Raw genomic sequence first — 22,289 nt, 5'->3', positions numbered from 1 at the left:
ACTAGTATTTGCTAGGCAAGGTCGTGATCTTTTTAAAAATATAGTCTTTCATTAGCGAAACAAGGAAAATATGTTCCTAATTACATTCCAAGCGGTTTGCTTGGATTGACAGTCCCACGGACAAAGGAGGGTACAAAACGCTCCTCCCGACCGGCGTTTGCAGCCGGAGCCTGTGCCCCCGCCCGTGGGCGGGACCACCGGAGCCTCCCGGGACCAAAAGGAGGAGGGGGCGGGGCCGAGGGCGGGTCCAGGCCTCCAGGGGCGGGGCCGCAGCGGGCGAGGGGCAGGCTGGGAAGCGGCGCCATATTGGCGTCGGCCGCGCTGTATTGTCATAAATAGAGCCGGTTTTGTGGTGTTTTCACTACTCGGTTGGATGCCTCGGCCGTAGTAAGTGAGAAAGTGAGCGAGCAAGCGAGCTACAAGCGACCGGAGGAAAGTCGACAGGAGGAGAAGGGAAGAGCAAGAACTTGACTCCAGAGAGAACGATACTCGCCGGTGAGGGAGACGCAGGAAGCGATGAAAGAGATGTCTGCGTAAGTGGTGGGGGGCGGTGGTTGGGGGCGAGGCGGAGAGGAGTGGGTTAGGGTGGTCGGCCCGGGACCGGTGTCCGTTCCCTGCCCCTCGCGCCCTGCCCGGAGCTCGCCCGAGTAGTCTCCTTCCCCGTTCCTGGCCGGTCGGCAAGGGCACCTCCCCTGCACCCGGAGGCTCACCTGGCCACCCCTGCACAGACTCGGGGACTCCTGGAGCCCCCATCTGCCCTCGCCTGTCCCGCCTCGGAGGACGCCCCCAGACAAGGGAGTGGCGGGAGAGGCGCGGGTGTCCGTGGGGAGAAATTGTCGGTCACTCTTCTGCCCCCAGCACTGTCTGAGCCCGTCTCTGCTCCTGTCTGCATTGGCGCAAATACCATCCCCCTACCTCCCCCTCCTCCCTCCCGACCGGCTGTCTCCTGGTCTTGAGGAGTGAATGACCTATCCCAGCCCATGCGTTTCTTTTTAATAAAAGCTATGATCTTTTCGCCCTCCCCCGGCCTCCCCCATCGGCCCGCAGTATATCTACCGGTCTATACCTCCTGCTCACACATTGATAAGTCAGAAACGGTTTCCATGCTTGGCAAGATTTTGTTGTAGCTCCTAACATTTTGGTTTATTAGGAAATAATTTAAACAAAAATGCAGAGAATAACGTAAGCATCAATTGTGTAGTCACCATCCATCTCTCCCAAAGCATAACATCCTGTATGTGTGTGGGTGTGTGTGTGTACATACATATCTTTATTTAAAAGAAATCAAGCATTACAGATATGTCTTAAGGATTCTCTTACCTCCTGTTATTCCATTCACTACCCTCCCCAGAGTTCCACACAGTCCTGAACTTGATATTTATTGCTGCGTTTTTAAAAATGCTAAAACAACATATGTAAGTGTCTATAATAACGGGCATTATTTTACTTCTTTTTAAGCTTTTTATAACTGGTATCAAACTTGTCATTTTGCAACTTCTTTAGACAACATAGTATCTTTGAACTTTGTCCATGTTAATATTTTCAACTCTTACTAATTCATAATAACTACTGTATTGTATTCCATTGTAGGGATACACCCTAGTTTAGTCCTTTTCCTGATAGTGATTATTTGAGGTTGTTTCTAAGTTTTTAATGTTACAGTGTGGCAGTGAACATTCTTGTACATGTTTCCTTGTACACTTGTACTAGAATTTCCCTAGGGTGTTTACTTATAAGTGAAATTGATGAGTTGAAGGGAATGTGGGATTCTTTTGCTTGGCTTCCCCCCCAACCCATGAGGGAGGTTCAGAACCATAGATTTGGAATTTTAGTGCTAGTAGGGTAGGAGGCTTTGATAGCCAACTTTTTCAGCATACAGATAAGAAAGGGGGACCCAAGATCATAGTGTCAGAACAAAGGTATTTGTTGAAGGGAGAATGGAGTGGTGGAAAGATCTTGGGTTTTGGAGCTCAGATTCTGGCTCTTCCTATCCCTTGGATCTTGGATACTTAACCTATAAAATGGCATTTATTCAGTACCTACCTCTTAGAGTTGTTGTCGAAATTAATTGAATAATCACATATAATCAGTCTGTCCCATCCATTTACCATACATATTTAAACACACACAGTCAATACCAAAATAGCTCTCTTAGAGGTAAAAAGCTAAATCTTTAAAAAGAAGTTACTTGAAGTAGCTAATTGAAATTTTGTTTTTTTCCACAGGAAAATTAGTAACAAAGAAAGTCGCTAGTATTGGTGTTTCCCTTTTGTTTCTTTGAATCATTTCTGAAGATATATAGGCTATTTTATCTTCCGTTTGATTCTCCCTCCTTACCTAATGAAATCTTTAGCTAAAGAACATGCCTTCCTGTGAGAACTTAGTAGCAATAAGTCAGTGTTTTGACCAGTTAAAATTCAAAAACAATCACTACTGTATTTTCGTGTTATTGTTTACAGAGCTAATTTATTCATTTAAAAGACTGTTCTTTTATATTTTGAGATTACATTCTTACTGTTGTTGTTAAGGGTGCTGAACATTGAATGGTGAAGATAGATGGTAGGGTTAGTCGGTTATTGTGTACATTTATTTTTACTTTACTTTCTTAGCAAAATAAAAAGTTTTACCGACCCATGTTGGTCCCAAAATTTATTTTGAAATTACTGAAATCCAAACTCAGAAATTCGATTGTACTTTATTCAAGACTATAATATATATATAAATATAAATATAAAAGCTAGAATCTTTTGGAGGTTGGCTTGTATTGTGCTGATAAAAATGTAAAGAATTTGATACTTATTTAGTGTGAAAATGGTCTGGGTGCCAATCTAAATGTGGAGAACAATTAACTAGAGTCACAAAATGTTAGGACTATAAATTCTGATTTGAGCAAAGGATGTTAATGTAAGTTTCTCAAGGACAAATCTAGTTGTGATTTCTTTTTAAAAGCCAGGATATTTCACAAGGACCTTCTAATGGGATGTTTTTGTTTCTTTCCTGAGGGGGAAAGAACATTGTTCTTACTCAGAGCTTTCTTTCAAGTGGCTGACTGCTTTTCAAAGATTGAATATAGATGGTACTTGACTTAAGTCCGCAGGGTGTAGTGGAGGTGGCTCTGGCCCAGCTCCCATTCAGGCTTTTTGCATTTGAGCTAAGTGGTGCTGGCACAGTTGTCCTGATGCCAACACATGCTGCTTTTGGCTTGAAAAGACATCCTAACCATGAAAGCTGGAGGCAGTATGAATAGACCTTCATCAAAATAAACACAAAATACCCTTCCACCCCCCCAAAAAAGTGCCTGCCCCAACCAAAGTACTAAGTAAACTTTTAAGATAGCTAAATTAATGAGTGGATTGAGAGATTAAATATATCAGTATGATATGATACTTAAAATTTTTTCTGCTGTTTCATTTTTCTTGAACAGAAACACCATGCTGGACAGCCAGCGTCAACAAAAGCATTATGGAATCACTTCTCCAATTAGTTTGGCATGTCCTAAAGAAATTGATCATATTTACACACAGAAATTAATTGATGCCATGAAACCCTTCGGAGTGTTTGAAGATGAGGAAGAATTGAACCACAGGTATGTCATTTAAAAATGCAAAATATTTTACAGTATGTTATTTAATCATTAATTCTGCAAATATAAAGTACCTCCCATGCCCCTGCCTGGGGATACAAAAAATGACAAAATGAAGAGAAATTTTGGCCCTCCTGGAGCTTATATTTTAGGTGGAGGTTAGGGGAAGAGACTAACAATTAGCCAGATAAATAAAATAAATACAATGTTACAGATGGCAAATGCTGCTGAGAAAAATGAAGCTGGAAGTGGAGGTTATCCACTTATTGACATTTGAGCGGAATTTTTTTTTTTTTTTTAAGATTTTATTTATTTATTTGACAGAGAGAGAACAGCGAGAGAGGGAACACAAGCAGCGGGGAGTGGGAGAGGGAGAAGCAGGCTTCCCGCTGAGCAGGGAGCCCGATGCGGGGCTCCATCCCAGGACCCTGGGATCATGACCTGAGCTGAAGGCAGATGCTCAACGACGACTGAGCCACCCGGGCGCCCCTTGAGCAAAATTTTCAAAGTGAGAGAGGGAACTGTGTAGGTATTTGAGGGAAGAGCATTCTAGGCAGAAGGTTTGAGGTGGGAGTATACCTGGTATATTGAAGGAATTACATAGTAAGGTAACCCGGGTGTCCAGAGCAGAGTGAGTAAGCAGGTGAATATGAGCTTAAAGAACATGCGGTGGGAAGTTGCTTGGAGAACTAGGTCACTTAGGACCTTTAAGTCACTATAAAAGTTTTGGCTTTTACTGTGAGTCAGATTGGAAGCTGTTAGGTTTTTGAGCAGAAGATTGACATGATTTACTCATGTTTTAACACAATCACTCTGGCTGCTATACTGAGAATAGCCTGAAGAGGGATCAAGGGCACAAGTCAGGAGACTGGTTAGGAGGCTATTATAAGGATCCAGGGAGGAAAGGATGGGGGTGTTGAACTAAGGGGGATGTCAGTGGAGGTGATAAGAAGTAGAGTTGTGGATATATTTTAAAGGTAGGGTTGTTTAATGACTGGAATATGTGTGAGAGAGAAGTTAAGGATGATGCCAAGGTCTTGGGTCTTAGCACCTCAAAGGATGGAATTCCATTACCCAGAGAAGGCTGAGGGAGAAGCAAGTTTGGACATCTCAGGAATTCCATTTTTATATGTTAACCTTGAGGTGTCTAAACTCTACTTTTCTTTTTTTAATGTGGATTTAGATATCCTATTGGGTGAAAGTTTAGTTTAATACCAAACTGCTGTTACTAAGTGATACTATTTCATAAAAATTAGCCAATATTTAATTTACCCATTTTAATTATCCAAAGATCTATGACTGTAGGTAAGAGAATGCTAACCTCTACCACCACATTGAATTGATTTTATTCCATAGTAAGGCCAAGAAAGTTGACAATTCAGTTGGTCTCTGCAGACTTATTGAAGGTAATTTTGATTTTTTATTAGGCTTTTTGAACTTTGAGAATAGCTCAAAGACCAAAATACTATCATCACATTTATCATTTCTTTGGAACTCTTAGGGACCTAAGAATGTCAAAAAGATGTGCCATGTATCAGTAGATGTGACAGCATTAGCCCATGTATAATGTGCTTTTACTCTAACACCAACATAAAGGTTCTGCCTATATGTTTAACTACTTTTTAAAATACTGTTTTTGGGTTTTCTTAGTTTTAACCTAAAGCATGTTATTTTTTATTATAGGCTTGTTGTTCTTGGTAAATTGAACAATTTAGTAAAAGAATGGATTTCTGATGTCAGTGAGAGTAAGGTAAGGCTCTAAACTACATTGAATTCACTTTCATTATGTACTCTTCATTAGTCCTAGTAATAAGATGCAGGAGTTGAGAATAATCTGAAATAGCCTTTTTGGTATACTTGGTAATGAATTGGTCTAGACAGTTGAGTCTCTAAATAATGATAACGAGATAAATAAATGAGAATTTACCCCAGTGTCTAGCTACAATTCTACATAGATTTCCTGCTTGAATTACATGTAGTTTACCAAAATTTAAATATCAAGGGATTTTACTTTAAAAGCCAGATTTCAGACATCTTGTGAAATACCAGATCTGGCAACATTGGGCCTACCTTTGTGCAAGGCAGGAAGAGGTTTGAATGGATTTGGGCTCCTGCCCTCCATTGCCTTGTGGCCCCACCAATGGCTGCTCTCTGTCTGACACAGCACCTGTCATTTATCAGTCAGTTTCTGTGTTTCTTATGTATACCTTACATTTGCATACTTGCCTAACCCCTGAGACATAGGAGTTTGCAAATCCTAATTTATAATTATGCAACTTTTTTCACCTCCAGTAGCTTAACTATTTTTCTTCTAAAATAAGTACATTTTTCTTGCTTTCTTAGAGTATTTTGAATGTAATTGAATTTTCATATGTCTGAGAATCATCACTGAATATTATTTGATTGGCTGTACTAAATTGAAGTAGGGTGTGTGCAAGTGGGTGATACTATTTGCCCCTTCACTGAGTGGCCCAAACTGTTGTATTTTAAGTTTCTGTTTGGTTTTTATAATTTTTATAGTTTTCCCATCTTTCCCTTAACAATTAGCTGAAAGTTAATATATTAAAGCAGTGTCTCTCTGTAAACACTTTCTGATCCTTAATCTGCCTGGATTTAGAAATTAGATAAGCACCTGTTAGAATTCTGTCTATTGTAAATTTTAGTATTTCTTTCTGTACCTATGGTACATGTTTAAAATTGTTTTGTGTTTTTTTTTTTTTTTTTTTCAACCATGGACTCAGAATAAGGTCATGGGACTCTGCTAAGTCTGCAGTCATTGGGTTTAAATAAATGGTCTTTATGTTGTTTACTTTTGCTGCCAAACAGCTATCTGACTCATTTCTGAACTCTCAGGGTTATCAGTAGTTGAGATTTTCAGATAAGTTGAATTCTGAGCAGGTTAAATGCTAGTCATGAGTAACAAAAAAAAATTCATGTTTGTTTTTCTGCTACTAGGTGATCAGCTCCATAAGAAAAAGACCTGTCTTGGTCACCTACATAATCTCAGGACAGAGCTCAGGCATTAAATAAATGTTAAAGGAATCTGTTATCCCTCTCTGATCAGCCCATAATTATTATGGGTGTGCAAACCAAATACTCAACCTGCTAGAATTATTTTAAAATCATAGTTACAAGCTTTATGACTTACTGTGTGGTGTTCATGTCAAATATTGTGGTTGTGCCAAGTTCTTTGCTTCCATCCCTGTTCTAGAATGCATTTGAGATAAATCAAGTATTATTATTCACAAAAGAGGCTATATTAATTTTTTGAGAGATGTACCTAATTTTCTTCACAGTTTCTTCGCAGTTAACAGAAAAATCCAGTAGTATTCTGTTTCAAGGTCAAAAGTTTTTTTGTTTTTTGTTTTTATTAAATTGCTTTTTCTCCCATTTTACTCACATTAATACTTTAATCTGCAAAAAGCAATCACTGGTTTACATTTAATTTCTAGGCATAAAAATTAAAGACTTTGCCATAATTTGGATTTCTTTTTTTAAGCAAAATGAATAAAATAGCTCATTATAAAAATTTTTTAATTGGTTTTGACATCTTCCACTGCATGGATAAAGCAATTTTTTTTTCATTTTCTGTATCAGCTATTCCTTTTATTTATGCATATTTTAGTTCGGAAAATATCATAAGAATTTGAGTTAGATCAAAGATCATTTGACTGTTCCACATAGAGTTGGAATATTTAAGCTATAAACCATCTAGAACTCAAACATCATTTTAGTTAAATACTGTGGTTTGTGATGAAAATATTTTACTCTGGTGTATCACTTTCTCATAAATCATGCAAGAATCTAGCTTTTCAAAGTAGGAAAGTAAACTAAAATAGAAAGTAGGAAGGTAAACCAAAAGATCCTATCTTCTCTATTCTTTTGATTCACATTAATAAATTTACAGACTTCTTTCTAGCTCTAAAATCATGTGGTAATCTTAAACATTAATATCCATTAAACAGAGTAAGTAACAAACAGAATATCCTGTTGTATAGATAATTTCATTCAAGTTAATCAAGGGATATTCTTTGAAACTTGCACTGGGCATTATTAAAAAAATAAGAGAAATAGACACAGTTCTCATTTTCAAGGAATTTAAATATAGTTGAAGAGATGGGACATGTATTCAGGGGAAAAAGGTCAATAATAAATGTAGTATAAAAGAGGTTAAAGATAATAGTGGAGGAGCACAGAGGGGAAAGAGCTTGTTATGCAATGGGGGATCATCAGAGAAGGCTTCATGAAAAAGGTGGAACTTTTGAACTTTGAAAAAAACAGGTGGTATTGAGATACCCAGAGAGGATGGGCAAGCATTTGAGATAGGGAGAATGGCAAGTGCAATGGAAAGGAGACTGGATTATGTAACATGTTGGTAGTTGGAGCTTCAAAAGGGAAGATGAGGAGACAAGGCAAGAAAGATCCATAAGAGCATTATTGTGGAGATTCTCAGGATCCAAGGATCCTTACCTTAGTAGTCAGAGAAGAATAATGCATTAGCAAGTTTTGAGCAGAAGAGTTATATAATAGAGTAAAAACATCAAGTGAATTTTGTATAAAATGGAATAGGAGAAAATAAAGACTAAGGTCAAGAAGGTAGCTTAAGATTCTATTAAAGCCTAGATTTAAGGGCATAGTAGTTGAATAGAAAGGAGGTAACATGTGAGGGATATAAGCTAAGAATTGGTAAGCCAAGAAGAGTATGACTACAGGTATAGGTATTAAGGAAAATGAAGAACAGAGAGAAATCAGAAGGGATACCTGGTTTATCATAGGAAGAATATTTTGTTTTAAGCATGAATATTGGAGTGGATCAAAATGTCTGAGTGAAAATACCTGATGGGAAGTTGGAATTGGCTCCAGAGAGAGGTAAAGAATAGCCTTATAATTCTGGTACAGTCTAAAAAATTTCATTAAAGATGTTAGATTACCTCTCATGAGGTCATGTCAGGATGACCACTTTCTTGCAGAAAGGTTGCAGAAATTCAACCAAGAAATTAAGCGTATTTGTCACAAAAATAATGGGGAAGTGTAATGAGTTAAGTGTATGATACTATAGAGAACTGAAAGTGCATTAGTTTGGTAGTTACGAGTTCCTTGGTGACTTCAGAATGATGGAGCCAAAGACACACAATTGGAAGGGGATGAGTAGGGTCAAGTGATAAAAAATGTTTTTCTTAAGAGAGATGTATGCATGTATAGTAGGCTAGAATTTGTTTTGTCGTCCCTCTGGGAATACTCTCATTACTTCAAGCTGCAGCCCAAAGAGCTCTGAAGTATTTCAGAAATCTCAATTTCCCAAAGTTGACAAATACAGTATATATTGGTAGTATTTAGGCAATTTTTATGCTAAATAATTTCAACAATTGAATGTCATTTGTTTAATTTAATTTAATTTAATTTTAGAATCTCCCACCTTCTGTTGTGGCTACTGTTGGTGGTAAAATTTTCACGTTTGGCTCCTATAGGCTTGGAGTACACACGAAAGGTAACTGCTTTTCTGTGTTCTGATAAGAACTTTCAATAACAAGCTCTTATTTGTTATTCATAATTAGAAGTACAGAAGAAAAAACATTATCTCACTACTCAGAGCTAATCATTGTTAACATTTTCCTGTATTCATCTTACATATTTTCTTCTGTACATAATGTTTTTATATGTTTTAACAAAAATGTAATACATACTTAATATAGTCTTGATTAGAAATACTTTGATTTGCAGGAGCTGACATTGATGCACTTTGTGTAGCTCCAAGACATGTGGAGAGATCTGATTTTTTTCAGTCTTTTTTTGAAAAATTGAAACATCAAGATGGCATTAGAAACTTAAGAGTAAGTATCCTCTGGTATTTAATATTTTGAACTCATTAATAAAAGTTTGGGCTTATGATTGAAATATTTCTTAAGAAGTTGCTGTATCGTATTAAAATAACAGATGGTTAAGAACATGGGCTTTATTTATAGTTAATACAGATCTGGGTTTGAATCTAGAATCTACCACATATTAGCTCTTAGATTTTAAGTTACCTATTTTCTTTGAGCCTAATTTCCTCAAAGCTGTAAGATGGAGATGTAGTGATAACTTTTTATAAGGTTTTTCTGAGGATCAATGAGATAATTGACATAAACATTGACTATAATATTTGATGAGTGGTTGATGCATATCAAATGATAGCTGTTAATATGTGTAAGATTCAGTTAGTCATTCTCTTTGGGCATATCTAGCCACTCATTCAGCAAATGAAATTTCAGCACCAGTGATATGTCAGATACTGTTCTTAGTTCCACAGATACAATAGTGAACAAGACATAGTTTCTGGGAGGGAGGGATTAGGAGAACTAAACAAACATAGCTTTAATGCAATCTGAAGTGCTAGGGTAAGGTGAAGTTGAAAGGATCTGCATTATTTGGGCATCTGGGAATGGAGAAGGAGGTTAAGAATTTGTTAGGTTGGGGGATTAAGGAGAGCTCAGAAAGATGACATTTCTACTAAATCCAAATTACATTAATTGTATTTTTTTTAATGGATTAATCATGAGCTCTGATTATATTTTAATTTCCAGTACTAGCACTCTTTGTAAATAATCAGTTTTCAATTTAGTCTCAACAAATAGTAAGTACCCAGGTGATAGCAGTTCTTCCTGCCAGTTTCTGATGAATATTTTTAGGAGGATAATAAATTAGATAACCACTGTCATGACATTTTCTGTATCTTAAATAACACGATCACAGAGTAGAAGCACTTACTTACTTGGAATGTGAGACCAAGAACATTTTCACTTTTTAGCAAAGGTATTCATATTATTGGCAGTTAGGAAGGATAGAGAAAGGATTATACCTTTAAGGGATTATTTAGGGACGCCTGGGTGGCTCAGTCAGTTAAGAGTCTGCCTTCGGGGTCCTGGGATCGAGTACCACATCCGGGCTCCTTGCTCAGTGGGAGGTCTGCTTCTCCCTCTGCCTGCTCTGCCTGCCGCTCCCCCTGCTTGTGTTCTCTCTCTGACAATAAATAAAATCTTTTAAAAAATAAAGGATTATTTATATGTTCTAATTCTTGTCCTCTTTTGTAGGCTGTAGAAGATGCCTTTGTACCTGTTATAAAATTTGAATTTGATGGAATTGAAGTAAGTGTTTAATATTTTTTCTGACTTTGCAACTGAATTAATACATAAGGCTTTTTTCAGTTTTGGTTTCTTTTTTTTTTTTAATCAGACTGACAAAGACACATATTTTAAAGAATCAAGTAGTTTTTAAATAGTTCCTCACCTTTCTTTCTCCTGTATCTATTGACTTCTCACTGTGGAAAATGAACCAGCTTCCATCCTTACCCCATGATTTTTATATACACCCTTCTTATTCCTATAATCTAAAATAATAATGTTATAATTTTGATTGGAGCAATATTCAGTGTTTATATTATTATGATCTTATAAATAATGTTCAAAACTGAGCACAGAGTATACTAAATTATCATTCTTTGTGGCATTTTGTTTCTTGAGAGTTAATAATTGTTTTGCATTTTGTTTGTTTGGTTTTTATACTTAACACTAATTCAAAGTCAGTCTTTGCTAGCTGTCTGAATCTCCTCTAAATAGATTTAGATTTCTTGGGTGTTCTGTCATTATCATCTTGAAAAAAATACATGAGTCTTCTCACATGTAGGATTCCACACCGATTGTTCTCCATGAAGGATAACCAGCTGGCCTCCTGGATCTTTCTTTACTATCATCCTGGGATTTCTCTTCTTTTTTGACTTACTGTCATTTTAGTGGCACTCATCCACTAGCTTCCTGAGAAAGAGCACATATTTTTGAGATCCTGCATGTTTAAAAATGTCTTTATTTGGTTCTCAAACCAAAATAATAGTTTGGCTGAGTATAGAGTTCTAGGTGGGAAATGTATCTCAGAATTTTGGGCTTTGCTTCATTTTCTTCTACCTTTCATGCTGTGTTGAAAATGTGATGCCATTTTGATTTCTCGTCCTTTGTGATCTGTTTTGTCTCTTTAGACACTTAATATGATCTTTTATCCCTGGGCCTCATAGTTGTAAAATTCATGGTAATGTACTTTGGTATGTGTCTTTCAACCAAATATGCTAGGCACTCTTCCACTTTGGAAATTCCTGTCCTTCCATTCTTGGAAATTGTATTGAATTCTATTGGATTTCCTGCCTTTGTTTTCTCTCTTTTTTCTGTATATTGGACCACCACATACTTATATTTTTCTTCTGCTTGTGGGGGTTTTCTCATCTTCCAAGCTTCCTATTGTTTTCCATTTCTGCTGTCATATTTTTAATTTCTAAGAATAACTTTGTTATTTTCCTAAATGTTCCTTTCTATTTATGTATGTATTTATTTACAGCCTCCTATCCTTCTTTCCTGGATACAATATTTTTTATCTCTGCTTTCTTAAATCTGCTAAGTCTGTTACCACTTATCCATCTGCTTCCATAGTTTTTGCTGTTGTCTCCTTTTAGTCCCTTCGTCCTAGTGGAATATGCCTTTAAAAACAAAACTAAATAAAAAACAGAATGAATTGTTACTGATATTTTAGTGGGGTTTCAAGAGGGAGTGAATGTAAATGTGTGTTGGATCTGCCATCTTTATCTAGAAATTCATTCATAAGATTTTGATGTCCTTTTTAATGCTTGGCATATATGCTAAAATTAAAATGCTTTCCCTTAATTTGCAAATTTAATTACCCTCACAAAACTTTGCAGTGATTTTCCCATGTGAGATTGCCTACATAAGCTTTTTTAAGTTTTGGTAGAACTTCCCAAACTAATAATTAGAACTTTATACTATTGAGGTTGGGGTGGGGGGTGCGGAGAATGGACTAGAAGGAGAAAAAGTAATATTTTTCTCTTTTTTTGCATCTTTCCAAAGATTGATCTAGTCTTTGCAAGACTGGCAATTCAAACCATATCAGATAATTTAGATCTAAGAGACGACTCTCGACTGAGAAGCCTTGATATAAGGTGTATTCGCAGCCTAAATGGTAAGCTTCTGAAAAAAAAAATCTCAGATATCTGCTTGAAAACAATTAGACAAAGAGATCTTTTTTGCAGAACTATTAATGGACTTTTGAAGGTCTTGGATTAACTCAGTTAAAAATGATGTGATTTTCTTTATATAGATAATCTGACCACATTTAGGCATTTTAAAAGACATGCATTTATTTGAAACGTTGTTTATGTTTATAGTAATGGTGCGCAGACTTAATGGTCTCAGGACCCCTTTGCGCTCTAAAAATTTATTGAGGACCCCAAAGATCTTCTATTTATGTGGAATCTATCAATAGATTTTAGATTTTATGTGGAATATCTGTCAATATATACCATATTAGAAATAAAAACAGGAAATTTTAAAGTATTTATTTCAAAATAAGAAACCCATTCTAAGTGAATATAAATAGTTTTTATATGAAAATGGCATTTTTTTTTGCATTTTTGCAAATCTCTTTGACTTAATGGAAGATAGCTAGATTCTCCTGTCTGTTTTTTCAGTTAATTTCTTGTAATGTTTTGATTGAAGCACAGGAAGAATCTGATCTCTTAAAGATACATAATTGGAAAAGGGAGGAGAATTTTAATAGCTTTTTCAGAAAACTGTGGATATTCTTTGATAATACAGCAAAACTTGACCAGTGACAATATCTTTTTTCTTTTCAACAGCTTTATTGAGGTATAATTACGTGTCATAAAATTTGTTCTTTTTAGGTGTACAATTCTGTAGTCTTTACCATATTCAGAGTTGTGCACCACAATCCAATTTTAGAACATTTTCATCATCTTCAAAAGATCCCTCTTACACATTTACAGTCATTCTCCTTTCCAACCCCCAGTCCTAGGCAGCCACTATTCTACTTTGTGTCTATAGATTTGCCTTTTCTGGACATTTCATATAAGTGAGATCATGCAGTATGTGGTATTTTGTGTCTGGCTTCTTTCACTTAGCATAGTGTTTGTGAGGTTTGTCCATGTTTGTAGTATATATCAGAAGTTTGTTCCTTTTTATTGGTGAGTAAAAGTGTTTTTTTAAAGGTTAATTTGAATATTGGATCTAAAACCACATCAATTAACTTTTTATATTCTTACATTAAAATCTATTGGTCTGTCTTATTCTTTGAATGGATCTTTTACCCATACATGATTTTGTACTAGCAAGCCTTAGTCATTTGGAAATTACTGGTTCACAAAGTTATTTGGATCTTCAAAATGTTAACACACATTTCATTATAAAATACCCAGGAAAATCACATTCATTAATATCACCACCAATCTCATCAGAAAAGTCTTTACATATTGGAAAGCTGTCCGGCTCACAGTAGCAGATACTAGTTGTCCAAAATTCTAATTTTTACTGAAAGCTCAAATTTTATTATTGGTAACAAGTTTTGTCATTTGTTTTCCTTAAAATGAGGGACTCACTTTGTTCATTTTTTAGGATTCTTCTAAGTAAAACTGGTGTTCCTTGAAAAAAACAGGTAGTTCAGCTTTCTTTAAACTTGCTCAAACATTGGATGGGCCCCTCTCCTCTTTTCTAACTTCAAATGTGTGGTGGTGAAGGTAATTGTTTAATAGTACAATTTGTTGTTAAAGCTTTGGTACTAGCAGTTTTTACCCCCACTGCTTTTGCACCGTTAATGCAAATGTTAACACAGTAAAGAGGCAAAGTTTTATTGTTATTATAAAAATAGGTTTGACAAACTTAAAAAAAAAAAGGTTAACCTAGCATTCCCAAGGGTCCAAGACTGCACTTTGAGAACAAAACACTGGCTTGTAGCATCTTTTATCATTGCATTTTTATTATACTTTCAGAGTACAACAGTAAATAACAGTATTTGTGAAATAGGGTGTATGTTAAAGCAATAACAGTTTTATAAGTTGGGGACATTTGATTAACAGTAAAGATAAATGGTGAAGAAAGCTAAAGATATTCAGATCCATCTCTTATTTTAATACTGAATTACATTACCCGTGCACTTTTTAATTCTTTAAAAGCAAAGTAATTTCTCATCTATGTGCTAAATTTCAAATACATAGAGAAAATGGCCCACATTTTATTATCTTTGATAGTTTCAGCATTTGAGAGTCTGGAAATTAGAAGGGTGTCTGAATTAACTAGATTTTGTTGCATAATGAAAAATGAATGCTTTATCTTTTTCAGGATGTAGAGTTACTGATGAAATTTTGCATTTAGTGCCAAATAAAGAAACTTTTAGACTCACCCTAAGAGCAGTCAAATTATGGGCAAAACGTAAGTATCCCACATCTTTTAAGCTTGCATTATAAAATTACAATTTTCAGTTGCTAATGATAGAAGCACATATGGAAACTCCTGAGCCTATTAATTCTTTTGGGGATTGAGGTCCCGTAGATTTTGGAGAATCCTGTTTCTTTTTCAGATACAGTGGTTATGATGCTCTGATGTGTGACTCTACCTCCTTGTTCCTTGGTTTAAAACTAAAACCTCCTGACTTCCCATCTCAAGTTTTAGCCAAGCCGTCAGAATGAGTTAGAACTGGAAGAGTGAAACCCTCACTGTTCTTCACGTTCTCTGTGGGCAGGACCATCTCATTCATCTTTGTCTCCCCATTACCAGCAGCATGTAGCTTGTAGTAGGTATTCGGTAAATTTATTAAATGAAGGACCTACAGTGATAGTTTCAACTTTTTTATTTTTACATTATGACACTTTTCTAATAAAGGCTGGAACTAATTTATATATATACGTAGCATATGGTTCATAAAAGGCCCAATCCTGAGCTGGCACAGCTCGTTTTCTATTATTTGTAACTACACTTAAGTAGTACTATACTTCTGGCACCAGGTTTTACATAGTCTAAAACCATACTTTCCAATAAAACTTTTTGTGATGATGGAAATACTTCATATCTGTGCTATCCAAAAAGTAACCATGTGGCTATTGAGCACTTGAAATGTGCAACCAAGGAACTGAATTTTAAAATTAAATTACAATTTTAAATTAAACAGAATCTCAGAGAAGTAAAAGCATATGTCCACACAAAAATTTGTACACAGGGTGCCTGGGTGGCTCAGAAAGTTAAGCATCAGACTCTTGATTTGGCTCAGGTCATGATCTCTGGGTCCTGGAATCAAGCCCTGCTTTGGGCTCCATACTCAGGGGAAGTCTGCTTCTCTCCCTCTGCCCCACCCCCACTCTCAAATAAATACATCTTTAAAAAAAAATTGTGCACAGATATTCACAGCATTCTAGTCATAATAGTCAAAAAGTAGAGACAACCTTATGTTCATAAACTGATGATACATCCATAATATGGAATATTACTTGGCAATAAAAAGGACTGAAGTAAATTCTATTTATATGAGATGTCCAAAATAGGCAAATCTATAAAAGATAGAAAGAAGAATAGTGCTTACCTAGGTCTGGGAGGATTGGGAACAAGTAGGAGGGGAGTGACTGTTAAAAGTTTCTCTTTGGGGTGATGAAAGTGTTCCAGAATTGATTATGGTGGTGGTTACACAACTCTGTGAATATACTAAAAGCCATTAATTTTTAACCTTTTACATGGATGAATCCTATGCTATATGAATGGTATCTCCATAAAGCTGTTACCAAAAAAAAAAAAAAAGCTATATGTGACTTGTGGCTACCATATTGGAAGTATGCATCCAAAAAGACATTAGACAAGTAGGATTTGTCCTTGGGTTCAGTTACCTTGTATAGTCAGGATAAAGTAATTTGCAAGAAAGGGATATCACAATTTTTCTTTCCTTACGGATTGAATTAAATACTATGTCTTGTCAATTCTTAGATGCACATTTTACACATTTAACATCTGAAATTGACATTTTGTATCTTTTTTTCTTGCTTAGTGGGACATAAAGTAATGCTATATTATGTAATTGGGGATCTAATGGTTTGATGAAATATGGTAATACTTTTTTATAGATTGCTGTAAGAAACAATTTAAGAGAAATGAATAATATCAATGGTGTATTTTACTTTATGAAGAGGTATCCAAATTCTGCAAAATACTGAAGTTAGTCCAGCTTTACACTTGATTTTAAAATGCCCGTGAATATGATTACTAATGAAATGTTTATTCTTCCTACTTGTAGACCCTCCAGATATCTTTCCTCCTTCCTTTCATTTCTTTTTCAACCATAGCTATTGAAAAGGGGGAAATTCCAGTGTTATATCAATAGAGCCCAGTTGGGCAGTCAGAACTGAGGCAGGGAACTGAGGTGTCTGTTTTGGTGAAGTAGGGGGATAAGATGCAGTTCATGGTTTACTAATAAAACTGTGGACCTAGCATGAAGGTCTGCTTATTGATTGTATAATGTTATTTCCAGAGGGGAAAAGCTAACTAAGCAATAGTCTTAGGAACTAAGTTATCCTATTCCTTATAGTTGAATGTCATGGATAGTAGATCCTAACAATAATTAACAGATATATTAATTTTCTAGGACGTGGTATTTATTCCAACATGCTGGGATTCCTTGGTGGTGTCTCGTGGGCAATGCTAGTTGCAAGAACTTGCCAATTATATCCAAATGCAGCAGCTTCTACTTTAGTTCATAAGTTCTTTTTAGTTTTTTCCAAGTGGTAAGTATTCATATGCATACTTTAACTATTTCCTAACTTCTGCCTTTATGTAAGTTTGTTTGGCAATTTAAGAGATACACATAGACTTTCTCTGTTGTATTAACATTCCTTTTAAGTTAAAAGTTTAAAGACATCAAATTTGAGACAATGATGAGACACCAGATGGCGCTTTCTTCTGGGGTTGGGAGGGGTCTGTAAATGTAGGCTTTTAGCTTGAGAGTGGTCGCAATAGATTTGGCTCTGATTACTAGCTACATATAGATTAATGTCTCATATGTAAAATGGAGGTGATAATCATAGCTACTACGTGGATTTATTAGTATTTTCAGTAAAGTTAGCTCTTGCTGCTACTAAATTATCAGAGTTAAATCCATGAAAGCAAATAGAAGGGGGAAACTCAAATTTTTTTCTAAGATTTATCTATTTTAGAGAGTGGGGGCTGGGCAGAGGGAGAGAGAGAAAATCTTAAGCAGGCTCCATGCCCAGCGCATGACCCTGAGATCATGACCTGAGCCGAAAACAAGTCAGACATTTAACTGGCTGAGGCACCGAGGTGCCCCTGGAAAATTCAGATTTAAATTAGCTACAGCTTAATGGGCTAAACAGTATTTTCCCTTTCAGAAGACACATTTTAAAATAAGCAGCTTTTTCTTTTGTATACTTCCTTCCCTTGCCCATTTGTTTTTTTCAATACCAAATACCCATCCACAATGTTTGCTCTATGAAAATTTAAAGAGAGTCTGATGATTTTACATTTCATATAGTTTCCGAAGTGAGGTCCTATGTGAATTAATTTGCCTTATTCATGTTAGGGAGTGGCCAAATCCTGTGCTGCTGAAGCAACCAGAAGAAAGCAATTTGAATTTGCCTGTTTGGGATCCTCGGGTATGTGACTTATTATTGAAATTAAACCTTTTAGGAAAAGGACAATTCTCTAAACTGTAATCTAAAAATAATTCTTATTCCTGCTCATCTTCCTTTGTATAGCTATAGTTCTTTCCTTCTACCTGCTGTGTTTTTTGGTGCAGATGATTTGTATCTCAAATTCTGATCCAAATGTTATGTCATTAAAAATCACCCATATAAGAGTAGATGAATGGGTGTATCAACCAAAATGTCATAATCCATTGTTAAAAACTGTCTTATAAGTAATTAGTTACTACTAATAAAGTGCTGAAGTATATAAAAGATTTACTTTGCAGTGCAATTTAGAGCAGACTCGTGGTTCTAAGCTAGCATAACTCTCACCCTGCATTTTAATTTGCTTTTAGAGTGAGTGCTTATTCCTCTGAGTTACCTATGGGAAGTTACCCATTGAGCAGATGCAGAAAGAGGATTAAGAACCATTGGATTAATAATGCTTTTTGCAGCTATGATACTGTATTTTCTTGGTTCTAAAAGACCATTGTTTATAAGATGCACCATCAGTTTAACAGCTTTTCAGAGGAAAAAGAAACTTCTACAGAGTTGCCTTTGAATATCAGACATATCTGACTTCAGAAATAAGTGTAGCTGGGGAGAGAAAATGTACTTCTTAGAATTGAGGAAATGTAGTATTAAATTTATATTTCATATTCTTCAGACTTTTGGGGAAATGAAGTGAGGACAACTGAAATAGGAGAATAGATCAATTATTCTGCTTCTAATTTCACAGGTAAATCCATCAGATAGGTATCATCTCATGCCCATAATCACCCCTGCCTACCCACAGCAGAATTCTACGTATAATGTGTCCACCTCAACTCGAACAGTAATGGTAGAAGAATTTAAACAAGGTAAACCTGTTGGTCCTTTCCCACGAATTTTTTATTTACAACAGTTTAAAGTGCAGTTATGCCTGTTATTTCTAAAAATTCTTTCAAATATGTATGTATTCTTTCAGTAATTGGTTTTCCAAAATATAATATTAAGTCCAAAATGGAGCCAGCCCAATCTGTTTGAAATTGATTTTTGTGTTCTGAGAAATAAATTTACTTTTTTTTTTTTTACTCAAGAGGTAGGGTTAGAGGTTTGGGGGTAGAGTGATACAGGAGCTTTAACAAAATAGCCAGCTTTCAAAATCAGTCTCTCTCTTGTTTTTAATTTAGGTCTTGCAGTCACAGATGAAATCCTTCAAGGGAAATCAGACTGGTCCAAACTACTTGAGCCACCAAATTTTTTTCAAAAGTATAGGTATTTGAAATTTTGCATTTTGTGTGTGTGTGTGTTTAAAGAAGAATGTTAAACTTACAAAGTTAATATATTATGGGTGACTGTTGTCACTTATATTTCAAGTGAGGTAGAGAATAGCTTAGCAGAAATCCTAAATGATGAGTTTGTGTATTCTAGTAGTATCTAACCCAGTATTAGTGGTTTTTGTTTTTAGTGAATTGTTTTTAATTGTAGGGTCTAGAATTAATTTTGTGAAAAATCAGAGCATGTTCTAATTTTCATAAGCTGTGTGCCTGCATTGGTTCTTTTGTTCAGTAGGAGAAAGAAAGAAAAAGTAATGTTGGAAAAGCAGACCCTAACAGTGTTTCTGGCTTTTTCCCCCCCCTCCTCCCCGATTGTTGCTAAAAATTCTTCATAGACATTATATAGTATTGACTGCCAGTGCATCAACAGAAGAAAACCATCTAGAGTGGTAAGAATGATATTCAAGTTGCATACTTACTCTGTGGTGATAAGATTTTTATGATGCTTTGCCACTTATAAAACATTTTGGTGACTGTTGTACATGACATCAGTGTTTGGTGTACATGACATCATGTGTTTGGTGACTGTTGTACAGTGCATCAGTGTTTAAGAAGTGCTGTCAAATTAATGGTTCAGATTTAGAAGTAACATAAAATAAGGGTATATGTATATTCTTTGCCTTTTGCCACTTCTCAGATTTACGCAAAATTGTGAGGCATTTTGAATGATTCTGATACCTAGCCTCTTACAGGATTTTCCATCCTTGCCATCATGTTTCCCCATCAAAACTAGAAGGAAAAGACATTTTTTATATTCTTTTAATTTAGGAGGTTAGTGGCATAAAAGCTTCTGTCAGCAGATAAGAGAGGCCTTTTTGGTCAAGGAGCAGTGCATTCTTTATAGTAAATCCAAATTCATTCCCTCTGCCTCCAGTGTACTGATGTCCCTAACTCTATCAGGCAGGAGGTATTAGGACACCAGAAATCGTTGTGCTTTCCTCGGGTCTGACCTCTGGAAAGGGAAAACACGATACTGTCTTATTTTCACTTCCAAAGTTTAGTGCTTATTATTTTATTGATAATTAAAGAGACACTGAAAAAAATCCTGTCACTAAAATGAAATATTTCGTTTGTAGGGGCACCTGGGTGGCTTAGTTGGTTAAGCATCTGACTCTTGGTTTTGGCTCAGGTCATGATCTCAGAGTCCTGGGATCAAGCCCCTCATTGGGTGGGCTCCACGCTCAGTGTGGAGTCTGCTTATTCCCTCTCCCTCTGCTTCTCCCCCACTCACACATGGGCGCTCTCACTCTCTCGCTCTCAATAAATAAATAAAGTCTTTTTTTAAAAAAAAAGAATATTTCATTTGTCTAGATTGGAAATTGTGAAACTGTGGTCTGGGCCAAATCTAGTTTGCCACGTGGGTTTTTTTTGGTTTTTTTTTTAAAGATTTTATTTATTTATTTTGACAGAGACACAGCGAGAGAGGGAACACAAGCAGGGGGAGTGGGAGAGGGAGAAGCAGGCTTCGCGTGGAGCAGGAGCCCGATGCGGGGCTCGATCCCAGGACCCTGGGATCATGACCTGAGCCGAAGGCAGACGCTTAACGACTGAGCCACCCAGGCGCTCTGCCACGTGTTTTTAAAAATAAAGTTTTATTGAGGGGGTACCTGGCTGGCTCAGTCCCAACAATCATGTGACTCTTGATCTTGGGGTTGTAAGTTTGAGCCCCACGTTAGGTATAGAGATTACTAAAAAAATTAACTTTAAAAAATTTTTAAGTGAAAGTTTTCTTAAAATACAGTCATGCTCACTCATTTATATATTGTCTGGCCTCTTTCCAGCTATATGGCAGAGTTGAATAGTTGCAACAGAAACTGGCCCACAAAGCCTAAAATATTTACTGTCTGGCCATTGATAGAAAAAGTTTGCCAACTTCTCATTTAGATAACACTGAGCAGTAACTCGGTGTTCCATATATGTGCTGTTGAAGCATATACAATTATAATGTGTAAGCGTTTTCAAGTGTTTGAATAATGTAAAAATGTCCTTGTAGTTATTCTAATTAATGAAATCATTGTAAGTTAATATAATAGCTGATAGTAGTTACATTTCTTAGATAGAAAACAGAGTTGCAGAAACCTGATGAAACTTTCATGTTTTAGTAGTATCTGATCTGAATTTACTGAAACTTTTTTAAATGCAGTATCTAGTACCAATTTTATGAAAATATGAGCATGTTTATTATGAATTAGGTGCTAGATATTAGTGCTTTTTTTCCCCCACGTTATTTAAACATATCTTAGCCTTAGCGTATAGACATAAGATGTGAAAATGAAAGAACCACATTAACCAACAGATTTTGTCCATGCTCAAATCATGACTATTTTACGGTCTTAACAGGCAGGATAGTTTAGATCAGGAATTCACTAAATAGAGCAGTTCTTTTAAATGAGGGGAAGGGGGAAACACAAATTGACTAACTTGTCATTTACTTAAATGGTATTTCAAAGTCACTAATATATTTGACTAAATATTTTAAATGAACATGTAAGGCATCATAGCTAATATGCTTTTTGGGTTACTTAGATGTAGTTTCCAAATATAATATGGAAAAATTTTGTTCACTGTTCTGTTTCAGGGTTGGATTAGTAGAATCTAAAATTCGTGTGCTTGTTGGAAACTTGGAACGAAATGAATTTATTACTCTTGCCCATGTAAATCCCCAATCATTCCCAGGAAATAAGGAACATCATAAAGAGTAAGTTAATTATTGTTTAATATTATATTTCTTAAATAATGTTATTTGACAGTATGCATTGTTTAAGATTATTTGAGCATGAGTGGTCATGCATTAAAACTAGTACATACTGTGTTGGTGGCCCACAGAGCCCAGCAGAAACTCCATCACAAAATTTGGAGCATCTTTAGATTTTTAGTAGGT

General features: G+C 35.9%; 1 protein-coding gene across 4 annotated transcripts in view; it reads left to right on the top strand.

Moving 5' to 3' along the window:
* Positions 1-286: 286 nt before the first annotated feature.
* Positions 287-22,289, top strand: part of PAPOLG (poly(A) polymerase gamma) — a 32,180-nt gene continuing 10,177 nt past the window's right edge. For all 4 annotated transcript variants that reach the window (XR_010405683.1, XM_064572481.1, XM_064572480.1 and 1 more), the window contains exons 1-14: positions 287-533; positions 3,425-3,586; positions 5,267-5,333; positions 8,990-9,071; positions 9,305-9,414; positions 10,654-10,707; positions 12,469-12,580; positions 14,752-14,841; positions 17,036-17,174; positions 17,987-18,059; positions 18,829-18,949; positions 19,262-19,346; positions 19,744-19,797; positions 21,987-22,106. Coding sequence is in view for 3 of the 4 variants with exons in the window: in XM_064572481.1 (XP_064428551.1) it covers positions 517-533; positions 3,425-3,586; positions 5,267-5,333; positions 8,990-9,071; positions 9,305-9,414; positions 10,654-10,707; positions 12,469-12,580; positions 14,752-14,841; positions 17,036-17,174; positions 17,987-18,059; positions 18,829-18,949; positions 19,262-19,346; positions 19,744-19,797; positions 21,987-22,106 (1,286 nt within the window). In the remaining variant the exon portion in view is untranslated. The remainder of the gene's footprint in view (positions 534-3,424; positions 3,587-5,266; positions 5,334-8,989; positions 9,072-9,304; positions 9,415-10,653; positions 10,708-12,468; positions 12,581-14,751; positions 14,842-17,035; positions 17,175-17,986; positions 18,060-18,828; positions 18,950-19,261; positions 19,347-19,743; positions 19,798-21,986; positions 22,107-22,289) is intronic.

Source organism: Mirounga angustirostris, unplaced genomic scaffold (genome assembly GCF_029215605.1).
Source record: "Mirounga angustirostris isolate CCGP_5_RB_7025 unplaced genomic scaffold, mMirAng1.0.hap1 SCAF_10, whole genome shotgun sequence".
In the NCBI taxonomy this organism is placed as follows: domain Eukaryota; kingdom Metazoa; phylum Chordata; class Mammalia; order Carnivora; family Phocidae; genus Mirounga; species Mirounga angustirostris.
The sequence above is the reverse complement of the archived record's forward strand: the minus strand, read 5'-3'. Positions and strand labels throughout refer to the sequence as shown.